Raw genomic sequence first — 14686 nt, forward strand, 5'->3', positions numbered from 1 at the left:
TTTCAACTTTTTTAATTAATAATGTTACTTACATTTCAAGCATGCGAATAATGAATTCAGACAATCATAGGTGGAGATTTTTGTAATTCACTGGTGCTCTGAACCAATAAAAACCCTTGGGTGGTTGCTATGGCAATTTGCATTATTTCAAATCGTCCGCGCTTATGCTAACCTATCACAGAAAAGAAGCAGCGTTGCCATGGTGACAGTTGTTGATTCTCGTGATCTGATGCTGTTTACAATTTCACGTTCTAAATTTATTAATTGCAGTGAACTTCAGAGGGTTTTATATTAAAAAATAGATAGTGATGATAGTGATTTGGAAAATTCTACTCCTCCCGAGATAACTAAAGCAGCAAAAGCAACAACGACCGCTTTATGCCATCTAAATCGGTGAAACTTTATGTTGAAATTAAAATGGCTTAAAGTTAAAATATTCATTTACAAAAATTTAATTTTACTATTTGGTCGTAGAAAAAGTATAGTATAGAATCGCCTACGGCTCGTTTCGCAAACGTCATCCTCGTGAATAATGACTACCATAATTGCTCATATAATAATATACTATTTTAGCAGCCCCAAACGATTCCCTCGCTTGCTTAGTTCTAATTAAGTTTGTTTAAAGACGAGCCTAAAACAGTGAACAAATAATAACCAATGTTTGCTTCGAAAACAAAACAGAAACAACAATCCCAAGCCTCGGACGCAATAGGTCCACAAGTACTTAAAGAAACTTTATTGTATTCCCAAACAACCCAATTAAATTGTTATATAACGTCTTGTTCCTCTAAGGTCGGCAAAGTTTGCGACAAAATGTGTAAACTTCGGGTCAAGTCTTTGTGAAGACGGCAATGATCATTAACGCTACACAATAACGCCCCACATAAAACCATCCTCTAGTTGAAAATTAATGTATCGAGACGCAAAAAAGTTTTTCCCGCCCTCGCAATATTTACCATCAAACCTGTCAACACACGTCGCCTGTTTACACGCTGCACTCACCCGAACTAAATCCGTAAGAAGACTCAAGCGGAAAGACCAGTCGAGCTTGATGTCATCCTGTTGAAGTACGTCTTGCAAAGAACCTCTGGCACAATATTCGCTCACCAAGGCGGCTCTCGGCGGCTCGGCTAGACATCCGATCAGAGGGTTTAAGTTCTCGTGTCTTAAGCCATGGAGGAGGACCAAAAGTTCGACGGTTTTGGCTTTCAATTCGACGGTGCCTCCAGTTGATGGCACCGGCTTCATTTGGACTAAATCGCCCTGGAATCGATAACCAATTTTACACTAATCCGCCACACTGAACATTATTATTTAAACATTACGAATTTATTCCCTTTGGGTGGGTATTGATTGTGTCATCATGCGGTGTCGTGGTTATTTCAGATTAGTTTAAACAATTTTTAAAGCTCGAGCTGGAAATGCGTGTTAGTTCGATAAGCGCCCAGGCTATCGCAAATATTTAAGAAATTCACCTCCTTTGTGTGCAGTGCCTGGAGTGGTTTTGTGGAACTTGAGTTGTGTTGGTAGACTTGTCTTTTTGAACGTGTTTGTCATAGTTAAAGGGAATTTAGTTCAGCTACAATTGTGGTTTGTTTTTATTAACACCACACATGTTGCTCTGAAAATACTTGCAAATTCTCGTTAAAAACAGATCAAACATCCAGTTAATTTACTTGTAATGTATTCAAACCCTCCATAAAATACCGCGTCGCCTTAAGGTCACCGAATTTACATCCGTGATGAAAAAGAAGCCACAAAACACTTGCATGCATAAAACATCAAATACGTACGTTATATCTGACTCGAGGGTCCACAATGAGCTGTTTCGCCAGATTCGGACTAGACCCTCCACGTAATGGGGTTTTCACCGAAGTCCCAGAACCTTGTAATAGATCGGGCTTATCCACTTCAGGACCTCCGAACTCCTGAAGTTGCTGAAGCCAGCAACACAGCATCGCTTCGATGCCTTCATCTACCTGGGCAGGCAACAAAAGAAATCGATAAATAATGGAAGGGAATAAAACGTGGTAAACACACACAAAATATGGGTAGCACTTACAGGGGAGAAGTTATTGGAGAGATAAATTTTAGCACAAGATGTTTTAATACTTCCCATTTCGTTGAAATGCTATTATTCGAGGCTAAGCAGCTACGTTATGGCAAATCGAATATTGAATATGCAAATCGTAAGATAATTTTATTGGAAATATTGTCAAACTCGAGAATGTAATCATTTGCGTTGAGAAATATAGAGCGGAAAATAGTAAGAAACGACTGATTTACGTTTTGCAGTGCTGCCAATGTCTGGATAATTGAATAAGCTCTGCAAACCCGAGACTAATCAATCCAATCTTCATTAACAGATTAGAGATTCGTCAAATCAGAACCAATTTCTGTATCTCTTAATCCAATCAATAATAATTCGGTTATTTTTAGGGCTGTTTCAAATAATGTAAAATATAAAATATATACAATTTTTCTTATTCTGTGACTATTTAAATTACTGATAGAAATTTAAGTTTTGTTTTTTTGTTTTTAGAATTATCAAAATTTTTATGCTCTGACTTCTTAAAATTCTCGAATCACTTTGATTCTTTAAATCCTTCAGATTCCTCTGCTTATTTGTGGTGGTTGTGGTGCTGAAATTCCCGTGATTCGTTTGCAAATTGTCTTTAAACCCATTTGAATCCTTTATGTTCATTGGATTTTTTTAAATGCTTTTTATCAAAATATTATAATAGCTTTTAAATTGTTTTGTGCAATTAATTAATCTACTTTTGCGAATTTTAGCTTTTTTTAGTCTCAAATTAAAGAAAAAAAAGTTTCAGATTTTTTAAAATTTCACCTTTTAATTTTAAATTCCGTAACTTTACTACATTAAATCATAAAACAGTAAAATTTGGAGGTTTTAGTACTTTTAACTTTTTAGTTATCAACGGTTCCAAATTTCAAAATTTTTGAGCAAAATCAAAATTTTTAGAAACTTTTAGAAAATTTTATTTTAAAGACAATTAAAAAATTATCACATCTGCATCTATTAAATTTCATAACTTTGCCATTTTTAATCGTAAACTAGTAAAATTTGGAGGATTTACTGCTTTTGACTTGAGGATCGACTTTTCTAAATTTTAAAATTTGAAAGCAAGAAACACACATTTTAGAAATTTTTATTTTGAAAACAAATGAAAAAAATTCACCTTTCATTTTTAAATTCCGTAACTTTACTACATTTAATCATAAAACAGTAAAATTTGGAAGTTTTAGTACTTTTAACTTTTTAGTTATCAACGGATCAAAATTTCAAAATTTTTAGAAATTTTTATTTTGAAGACTTAAAAAATTATCAATATCTGCTTCTATTAAATTTCTTAACTTTGCCATTTTTAATCTTAAAGCAATGAAGTTTGGAGTTTTTAATACTTTTAACTTGTTTATCAATTGCCTTAAATTTCAAAATTTTAGATCAAGAAATAGAATTTTTAGAATTTTTTTTTAATAAAAATTGCTTACCACTCCATTAAATTCCGTAACTTTGTCATTTTTAATCGTAAACTAGTAAAATTTGGAGGATTTACTGCTTTTGACTTGAGGATCAACTTTTCTAAATTTTAAAATTTAAAAGCAAGAAACAGACATTTTGGAAATTTTTATTTTGAAAACAAATGAAAAAATTTCATCTTTCATTTTTAAATTCCGTAACTTTATTACATTTAATCATAAAACGGTAAAATTTGGAGGTTTTAGTACTTTTAACTTTTTAGTTATCAACGGTTCCAAATTTCAAAATTTTTGAGCAAAATCAAAACTTTTAGAAATTTTTATTTTGAAGACGATTTAAAAATTATCAATACCTTCTATTAAATTTCTTAACTTTGTCATTTTTAATCTTAAAGCAATGAAGTTTGGAGTTTTGAATACTTTTAACTTGTTTATCAATGTCCTTAAATTTCAAAATTTTAGAACAAGAAATAGAATTTTTAGAAATTTTTATTTTGAAGACGATTAAAAAATTATCAATACCTTCTATTAAATTTCGTAACTTTGCCATTTTTAATCTTAAAGCAATGAAATTTGGAGTTTTTAATACTTTTAACTCTTGTTTATCAATTGCCTTAAATTTCAAAATTTTCGAACAAGAAATAGAATTTTTAGAAATATTTATTTTAAATAATTTTTTAAACTACTGCAAGAAATTTTAGTTGTCTTTTTTTGTTTTTAGAATTACCAAAATTTGTATGCTCTGACTTCTTAAAATTCTCGAATCACTTTGATTCTTTAAATCCTTCAGATTCCTCTGCTTATTTGTGGTGGTTGTGGTGCTGAAATTCCCGAGATTCGTTTGCAAATTGTTTTTAACCCATTTGAATCCTTTATGTTCTTTAAATTTTTTAAATGCTTTTTAACAAAATATTATAATAGCTTTTAAACTGTTTTGTGCAATTAATCAATCTACTTCTGCGAGTTTTAGCTTTTTTTTAGTCCCAAATTAAAGGAAAAAAAATCTCAAATTTTTTAAAATTTGTTTCTGAAGGACACTTTAAAATTCTCTGATTTTTTTTATTTAATCCTATTAGTTTTTAATTTTTTTAGATTTCCACAATTATTTAAGATTCTCTAAGAATCTAAATACATAAATTAAAATTTTTTGATGTGTTATTTTTTGTTCTCTTGAAACGCTAGAATTTTCTTTAATTTATTACGATTTTTCAGAATTTTAAGGACGCTCTTTAGGATTTTTTGCTTTTTGTTTTGTGTCTCTGGGTATTTTCGAATTCTACTCTGTATTCTGCATATTTTTTTAAATTCTACCAAACTTCGTTCCTGTTAAATCGATTTTTTATTAATATTGATTTTGCCAAAAAAACATCGATTTTTAATACATATATTTTTATTTTCGATGTATCGTTAAAATCGATGATTGCGGTTTCGATGTATGCATTTTATTTTACACTCTTGATTTTGGTAATATTTCGTTTGGTTGGTTGTCAATGTATATTTTAGAATTTTGTTTATTCTTATTAATCTCAAATTTGTTATTTTTTTTTTATAATTTATTTACTTATTATTTTGTTTATTGCTTAAGGTTTTTATTTATTTTTATTTTTCACAATAAACTATGCTATATTGAATTTTTTATTTACTATTTTTCAAAATGTTTTCTCCGATGTATTGGAGATCGATGTAATTGTGCTCTTGTTGAAATTGAGTTCAATATCGATTTTTTTTACTCGATGTCCCCAGATTTAGTTCTTGTATCGATTGTTCTAAGTAGCTAAAAAAACTTATTTGAAAACCTTTGGATCTTTTCGTGTTTCTAAAATTTGTCTGAAGCTCTTTATTTGTTTGAACCCTTTAGAATTCTCTTTTGTTTTCCGACACACCTTTTAAAATTCTCTACGATTTTCTAAAACTTTCTCTATTTTATTCTTCTATTTTTTCAGGACTTTCTAAAGATTTAAGTATTTTTGGATAAATTTTTAATTTTAGTTTTTTAATTATATTGGGGTCAATGAATTAATTTGTTGTTTTGAATTTTCATGTTCAACAAGAGATAATTATGCTGATGCAGTTGATTTATAAAAGCTAAAAAAAATAATACAATGCTTGTTTGTACGCTGTGAAAACTCAGTAAACCGGAGTTGCCCCTCATTTTATTTCAACTAAAATTAATTAATTAAATAAAGTGCCGTTTTCTGGCAGCTTAGTCTTGGTTTGTCTCCTCTTTCTGTTCTTATTCGCTTCCAAACTTCAGCCGTATTCGTTTTTATTTATTTTCAAACTTTCGGGAGAGTAAAGTTTATAATTTAATAAAAAGAAAACAAAACGAATAATCTCTAATTGTTTCATTGTTCCAAAGAAATATGCACTGTTGTTTACCAATATTTTATTAAAAACGACTCCAGAATTTCCGTGCTTCGTTTTAAGTTTTATTATTAATAAAAATAAATTTGAAGTTTGTCTTTACGTGAAATGGAATAAACAGTGGAAATTATTTGAGGTGATCGCCTTGTTATCTGATCCTGCGGCTCGGCTATATTTATGTTTATGTTCTTTCTCTTTGCCTTCTTCTGGAATGTTGTAAATAAGAGAATTGCACGATGAACGTCAAGAGATTTACATTTTACGGCGATAAGGTTCTAGTGAAATTAAGCGCGTTAAAAGGGGTTAAAATAATTAATTAGATCCTTTTGATTGGATTTACAGTTTTGAGAGGTCAAAATTTGCAACATCGAGAAACTTTTCTCTTGTGGGCGGCGGGTGCGTCAACTTATCTGCAAGAAATTCCCAAAGTTGAAATCTGTTAATGTATCCAATAATCCGCTCGGTTCAACCCTAATAACTAAAATTAATTAAAGTTTAGACAGTCCTCGTCAGAAATCAATGCGCAACTTGCCATAAAGTTACGCCTAGTTCGTTCGATCAAATGAAATCAGATAAAAAGGCAATAATTCCACTCACCCTGCGACTGTCCGCAATCTGAGGAAACACAAAATCAGTGGCCGTCAACAGGACCTTGTACGGCCCTTTCGACACTCTCTTCTTCAACAGTTGATTCCTGGCCAACGCTGCGGTCCCCAGCAGCACCGTGACGAACAAACAGGAGCACCCCAAAATGCCCAACACACTCAGAGCTTTGGCCAGTTCGGTCTCGCAACCTTCGCATTCATCCAACTGTTTGTGTTTGAGGATCCACTCTTCTAAATTGTCCCGGACCTCGGCGACCACAAATTCACTCGAATTGTCCCGACTCACGCTTAAAAGCGATCCGAAAGCGTCGTCTTCCTGTAAACCCGACAGGAGGAAAACCGATTGTTCATCCGACACAGCACTTAAACTCGCGAAGGATTTTTTGATGTTTTTTAACACGCCACTTTCCAGACTCGCGTTGTCTGGACCACTGTAAATCAATATGTGCTTTTTGCTGACTGAACTCAGCGTGTCCAGGAAATTTGTTAAGTTCAATAAAGAGCTATTTTTTTGTGGGGTTAACGCGGATTTCCAAGAGAGTAAATTTGATACGTCTATAAATATCGTTAATGTGTTGTGATCTTGGGCAAGCTGGAGGTTATCGATGGCGTGCACGACGGACTTTCCCAGAGAGTCCGCAGGTAGGCACATCACCACCACTGAAAAAGAACAGAATTAATGAGTTATTTTTTGCGACTTCTGGCTTAATATCATCTCACAGAGACGTGGCACAACTGCGAGGCTATTCTTGGGGTTTTTCAGTTTAATCGGCGGCGGGCTTGTTTGCTGCATCTTAGAAAAGTTAATTACGACCAGAAGATAAAGATTAGCGCGGCGCACCCACCATTCTTAATAATAAAATTAAAAACTGAAAAAAAAAATAATCAAAAGTTAAGACTCCAGATATTTATGGCATTTCTGTTTTGACTTGGCTCAGATTTTCGTAATAAAACCGTAATAATCCCACCCTTTTTATGAGCCCGGGTTCATCGGAGCAGTATAATTTTTTAGATTCCCATTTTCTCAAGACTCTAATATCCGATTTCACAGCATGAACAGAAAAATTATAGTGCAACCTTCTAGACACGCCACATTTTCTACGTATTGTCGTTTTTACCACTCTAAATCATCGATGATGTCGAGACTAACACCTGTAATACGAAGTGATTTATAACCGCATTCAATGTCGGTTGCGATTGTAATTTGAGGGCCACAAATAATAGCGAGCGAGACTGTGTTTGATGTTGAGCAGGAATGATTTTTTTCCACGACCGTTTAATAATATTTCCATTATTTCAACTTTTTCGATTAATAATGTTATGTTATTAATAATGAATTCATAATTCGCGGCCTTCAGCCAATCATAGGTGGAGATTTTTATAATTCACTGGTGCACTGAACTAATAAAAAACACTTGGGTGGTTGCTATGACAATTTGCATTATTTCAAATCGTCCGCGCTTATGCTAACCTATCACAGACAAGAAGCAGCGTTACCATGGTGACAGTTGTTGATTCTCGTGATCTGATGCAGTTTACAATTTCACGGCGTAAATCTAATAATTGCAGTGAACTACAGAGGGTTTTATATTAAAAAATGGATAGTGATGATAGTGATTTGGAAAATTGTGCTCCTCCAGAGATAACTAAAGCAGCAAAAGCAACAATGGCCGCTTTGCTGACACCTAAATCGGTGAAACTTTATGGAGACTACAAATCTTTCATGGACTGGCGTAAAGACAAAAAAGCAAAATTGGAAAATTACGGAGAACTAAGAGCTTTTCTCAAACGCAAATCGGACGGATACAAACCAAAAAAAAGCTAAAATGTTCACTTCAAAAGCGATACACAATTTCATCAAGAATGCAAATGACAAAATGTATTTGGCAACCAAGGTACAGTTTGTAAAACCTGCGTGACTAAAAATGTTACTAATGTTTTTTTACTTAGGTGGCATAATTTATGGGTGTCATGGGTGCCTGCCGGTGCAATGAGATGAAAGAAATGAATATTCAGGATATTTAGGATTTATCGTCTGCAATGTTAGTGACCCTACCGAACACAAAAAACAAGATAGTTCGCAAATTTACAATCACAGGTGATTTTTATGAAATAATCAAGAAATACATTGCTCTACGCCCTCCTGATGTTGCATCCGTTCTTTTTTCTCTTATCAAACTAGTAATGGAAAACCAGGGTAATGGGAGCCTACTAAGGGAAAATGTTGATAAAAACAACATTGTAAACATTCTTATAATTTTTAATTAGGAACTCTTACATTCATTATTTAAGTTTCTTTCAATCACAAATACAGAGTGGCCCATCTAAGACTTTCGGGCTTAATATCTTTGTAATTTTTAATTTCTTGAATAGGTAGGGATGATGTGACATTACTAGCGTCATCCTTGTCTTAAAAATGTTAATTTTACTTGTCTTATTTTAAATTTTAATTAGTTAAGATTTATGTCATTTTATAGAACATCAATATTTATCCGAGTGTGCCAAAACTCAACCTTCTAGCTAGTCAAGTTGCCGAGAAAAAGAGAAAAAAGACCCTCAACATTTCCAAAAGATGCAAAATCATAGTCGGCTATGGAAAAAATAATTTCCCACGCCCAATTTTGGACATCCCTGCGTTCTTTCTCATTTGAAGTTACGTTTACTTTTGAGCATGATGATGAAAATCATTGATTTAAACTTGCGCAGAACGATTTATCTTTTTTAATTTAATTTTTTTTTCTATATAAATGTTTTAAAAATATCTCTGTTGTGATTTTAGATTGAATGCAAATTGTATATAAAATTTGAGGAAAAAATGCTGTTTTATCAAGTTAGTTTCCAATTTTATTACGTCAAAATTGCGAACTACGTTTACACCTATCTGGCAACATCTTGTGTCACAAAAGACATCTATCTTTTGGTTCGTTTTAGATTGTACAAAAGTCTTACTTGGTGAAATTGTCGCTTTGTCAATGTAAATTAACGATTTCTGGTGTCTATAAAGTGCAACATGCCCAAGTAATCAAAATTGACCTTCATACGAGTGAATGAAGTGACTTATGAAATTTTGGTGTAAACATAGTTCGCCACTGCGCCGTCATAATTTTGAAATCTAACTTGATAAAACAGCGTTTTTTTGCAAATTTTACACGCAATTTGCATTAGATTTAAAATAAAAACTCATTTATTTGTATCACAGTTATGTTAAAAAAAATGAATTCGCGAAATCGCTAAAAATTATACTTAACCGACGTCAAATCAACCGTGATAAAAAAACAAATTTTTGCGTCGGCTTCTAGAGCTTTGTCAACTACATATAAGCGTGAGCAAATTTTCAAAATTTTATCTTTAAAATTAAAGACGATTTTGGGAGTGGACACAAGTATGCCGGACCCTGTATAATTGGCATAATTGATTGACAAAAAAAATGGATTTATTTAACTGGAAAAGAAGGCTTGCGATTAACTACAAGAGTCTGTTTTTGTGAGTTTCAAAGTGAAGCGCAAAAAAAACCTTAATTGGCGCAATTGGGCAAAAAAAATGATAACTTTCTAGTGGAGGTAGCGCAAAAAGCGAAAATTACTGCCGTACTAAGCAAAAATGACCTATTTACATTTTTTTGGAAAATGGAGTTTTTGATAACTACAAACTGTTAAACCCAAGTATTATTATTCCAATAAACAAAAAATTACGAATATTCACTCTATGTAATGAAAAAACTGTTATGAATTATACCTATCTTATCTGCAGTTTTTATAAGTTTACTAAGCAATTAAGACCTATCTGCATTTTCACTAAGTTCATTGTGCAACAAAAAGTTATCTGGTGGAATTCAATTTTATATTTGTCATCTTCATTTGGTTGGACAACGCTGTCATTACTTGTGTACGGATTTGTTTTTTGTTTAATTATTAAGTTAAGCAGAGTTGTTTCAAGGTAAATTAAAATTACTTCAAAAAATGCCATTTCCATTATATCGGTTCGCAGATGCATTTTATGTATGTGAGCGACAATGAGAGCACGGATTGTGGTATTCAGGAAAACATGGAAAGTAAAAAGCTAGAGAAGAAAAATTATTTCACAAAAATAGGAATTTTAAGGAAAACTTTTTAAGCACCGTCAAAGACGCATGTAAATGTAAGAAAAACTGCAGAAATAGTGTAGAAAAGACAGACAATGTGAAATAAATGAAGAGTTTTGGATGTTAAATTATGATAATAATAATAATAATTGGGCTTTATTTTCCTTCTTTTTTACTTAGTTAATTGCCAGAAAGTGCAACTTGCAGTAGTACAAATTAAATCAACAGGATTTCAACAAATGGGATAAGAATAAATCTTCTAAAACGTCAGTGATTGACATGCAAATGAATATTTTTTTTACATAAATGAATGTTATCAGTTTATTTAAAGTAAATAAGCTAAATCCTCGTTCAATATTTACATAAGTTTGTAACGGTAAAATTCCAAAGAGAGACAAAACACTTAAACACAAAAAAGATTTTAAACAGGCTTATTTGTCTACAAGAACGGTCGATTCAAATTTAGATAATTTAATTTTTTGTTCATAGCTTGTTAAAAAAAATTATTTCATTTGTTTATATACAATTGTTAAATTATCATTAATGCCATAATGACAATAAAGTTAAACTATCGAGAACAATATTAATAATTATTTGATTTGGAGATAAGGTATTTGTGCTTAGTAAATGTGGAATATTTTGTTCACAAAAACGCTTGAAGTGCAAAATTAACTAATCCGAAAGAAGTAATTGAATGACAAGTTTAGGGTTATATTTTAAAGCGCTTTTAAAAAATATACTAGGAAAAAGTATAGTATTATATTCGCAATTATGGTCATTTATTTATTGGGGGTAAACTAGAATTTTAGCTCTCACCTCGACAGGGGATCCTCTTTAAAATGCGCAACTTCTTTTCAATGTGTTTCCTCGAACTGTTCCTTCCAATCATGAAGAAGTGCCTTGGGATGATACCGACATCTCGTAATTGCATGTCAATGGACTGTGACAGGGACGGCCACCATCCAACCCCTGAAAATGCATTCAACAATCATGAAACTGCTTAATCGAAGTAGTTTCATAAAATTTACGACGAGATTCTGTCTTTATGACTGCAATTTTGTACTTTTACTCGTTTTCTTTGTTCCACTCAGACATATTAATTCGCTGGAAGACGAAATCAATCAAAATCGAAATTGGGGCCATCGGAATGAATCACGGTGATTAGTCGGCGATGATTTTAATTTTCCAAAAAAGCCCAGCGCGGAATTAAATCACGTACCAACTGAAAAGCGAATGAAATAAAAATTATTCATGTCTCGTTTCAGTTGTTTACACAGTCGTTAATTTCATTTCTATCTTAAAGGTTGGTAAAACACGAGATGCAATAAATTGCAGAGGCGGTTACATACTCAACTCGATAGAGTCCCATGAATTTTTAAAGTGTCGCTTGGGAATTTCGGCGAATTCTCATCATCGTTTGCGATGTGTTTAACTCACTTCTGGGGAACGGAAAACGGCCGTTTTAAAAGCGAATGAGCCACGTAAAATGTTTAATTGATGAATTTTTTATGGGCGGGAGCGTTTACCGCAATTTCGAGGAATTCCAATCAATCAAGCGTGAGAATTTCGATATTATACGGCGTCTCGCGAAGGTTGCATGTTGGCAGCACTGCAAATTTGAGATTTTAAACATTCAAGTTACCGAGATATTTCTAGACTTTCAGATGTTTCAGATTCTGTTCATTCTTAGAGATTTTTTTGACTTCAAATTCCACGCGAACTCGAGAAAATTTGAAATCATTTCTTGAGCTGTGAAATTAATCTCTCACAATTAACAGTTGATGAACAGGTTAAAAGTAGTAATACCTTCGAATTTCACTGTTTTAGGTTTAAAAGTGGGAAAGTTACAGAATTTAAAATTAAAAAGTGACATTTTTTTATTTGTTTTAAATTTATTTGTTTCTTGCTTTTAAATTTTGAAATTTAGAAAAGTTGATCCTCAAGTCAAAAGCAGTATAACCTCCAAATTTTACTAGTTTACGATTTAAAATGGCAAAGTTACGGGATTTAATATTGAGTGATGAGCAATTTTTATTTAAAATAAATATTTCTAAAATTCTATTTCTTGTTCGAAAATTTTGAAATTTAAGGCAATTAATAAACAAGTTAAAATCTCCAAATTTCATTGCTTTAAGATTAAAAATGGCAAAGTTACGAAATTTAATAGAAGGTATTGATAATTTTTTAATCGTCTTCAAAATAAAAATTTCAAAAAATTTTGATTTTGCTCAAAAATTTTGAATTTTAGAACCGTTGATGACTAAAAAGTTAAAAGTACTAAAATCTCCAAATTTTACTATTTTATGATTAAATGTAATCAAGTTACGCAATTTAAAATTGAAAGGTGAAATTTTTTCATTTGTTTTTAAAATAAAAATTTCTAAAATGTCTTTTTTTGCTTTTAAAATTTAATTTTAAAAAGTTGATTTTCAAGTCAACAGCAGTTAAACCTCCAATTTTTAATAGTTTACGATTAAAAATGGCAAAGTTACGAAATTTAATAGAAGGAATTGATTTTTTTAATCGTCCTCAAAATAAAAATTTGAAAAAATTTTGTTTTTGCTAAAAAATTTTTAAATTTGGATAAAAATTGATAAAAAAATACTGAAACCTCCAAATTTCACTGGTTTTTGATTAAAATGTAGTAAAGTTACGGAATTTAAAATAAAAAAGTATCATTTTTATTCGTCCTCAAAATCAATATATTCAAAAATTCTGTTTTTTCCTCTAAAATTTTGAAATTTAACCCAGTTTATAAAAAAGTTAAAAGGTAGAAAACCTTCTAAATTTTAGTTTTTTAGGAAATAAAATTTGCAAAATTACAGAATTTGATATAGAATTATGTATATTGCTGCATTGTTTTCATTTTTTTTTATTTGGGATTTTTACCAGTTAATAAATTAAAAGTAGTAAAATCTGTAAATTTCATTATTTTAAGATTAAAAATGGCAAAGTTACGTAATTTAATAAAAGGTGGTGTCAATTTTTTATTCGCGTTAAAAATAAAAATTTCTAAAAATTTTGTTTCTTGCTCTAAAATTTTGAAATTTAACACAGTTTATAAACAAGTTAAAAGTAGAAAAACCTTTAAATTTCATTGCTTTAGGATTAAAAATGGCAAAGTTACGTAATTTAATAAAAGGTGGTGTCAATTTTTTATTCGCGTTAAAAATAAAAATTTCTAAAAATTTTGTTTTTTGCTCTAAAATTTTGAAATTTAACACAGTTTATAAACAAGTTAAAAGTAGAAAAACCTTTAAATTTCATTGTTTTAGGATTTAAAATGGCAAAGTTACGTAATTTAATAAAAGGTGGTGTCAATTTTTTATTCGCGTTAAAAATAAAAATTTCTAAAAATTTTGTTTCTTGCTCTAAAATTTTGAAATTTAACACAGTTTATAAACAAGTTAAAAGTATAAAAACCTTTTAATTTCATTGTTTTATTATTAAAAATAGTAAAGTTACGGAATTCAATAGAGAGTGATGATGACAATTTTTTTTACCTTTAAAATCAAAATTTCTAAAAATTTTGAAATTTAAGACAGTTGAGAAGAAAGTTAAAAGTACTAAAATCTACAAATTTCATTGCTTTAAAATGAATAATGGCGAAGTTACGGTATTTAATAGAGGGTGGTCACAATTTTTATTCCTATTCTAAATAAAAATTTCCTAAAAATCAGTTTTTTTGCTCTGATATTGTAAAATTTAGGACAGTTGATAAACAGGTCAAAAATATTAGAACTTTTAAATTTCACTGCTTCTGTTTCTTCAACTAAAATTTCTATATTTACCGGAGTTGATAAACTTTGATTTAAGCTTATCCTCAACAAACAGAAGCAGCGATTTAGAAATAATATAAAATAGATATCTCTATCCACTTTTGCCTCATCATTTCCACGACCACTTTTCAACATCCCCTAAATCTCACTTCTCTGCAAAACACCTTTTGTCCTCATTCTTCTTCCTTGCAATCAATCCGAGTAAAACATCCCGCATGACATAGGTCGTGTACGTGGTTACCCTTTTCAATAAACGTGCCTCAGGACACTCTCTAGATGCTCAAGAACCAAATCAGGGTGTTATTATCTACCCCTTTTGCATTTCAGACGTTGACACAATCATTTCATTTCACCAC

At 31.1% G+C, this 14686-nt stretch overlaps 1 protein-coding gene across 4 annotated transcripts in view; it reads right to left on the minus strand.

Annotated features, from left to right (window-relative positions):
- LOC148175528 (retinal guanylyl cyclase 2) overlaps positions 1-14686 on the minus strand; it is a 42462-nt gene that overhangs the window by 11491 nt on the left and 16285 nt on the right. For all 4 annotated transcript variants that reach the window (XM_088035892.1, XM_088035891.1, XM_088035890.1 and 1 more), the window contains exons 5-8: positions 11368-11520; positions 6463-7130; positions 1794-1979; positions 1003-1263 (exon numbers count right to left, since the gene is read on the minus strand). In XM_088035892.1, coding sequence (XP_087892018.1) covers positions 1003-1263; positions 1794-1979; positions 6463-7130; positions 11368-11520 — 1268 coding nt within the window. The remainder of the gene's footprint in view (positions 1-1002; positions 1264-1793; positions 1980-6462; positions 7131-11367; positions 11521-14686) is intronic.

The sequence above is a fragment of the Gnatocerus cornutus genome, chromosome 5 (assembly GCF_029298725.1).
Source record: "Gnatocerus cornutus isolate USDA-ARS CGAHR chromosome 5, icGnaCorn1.1, whole genome shotgun sequence".
NCBI classification, from domain to species: Eukaryota; Metazoa; Arthropoda; class Insecta; order Coleoptera; family Tenebrionidae; genus Gnatocerus; species Gnatocerus cornutus.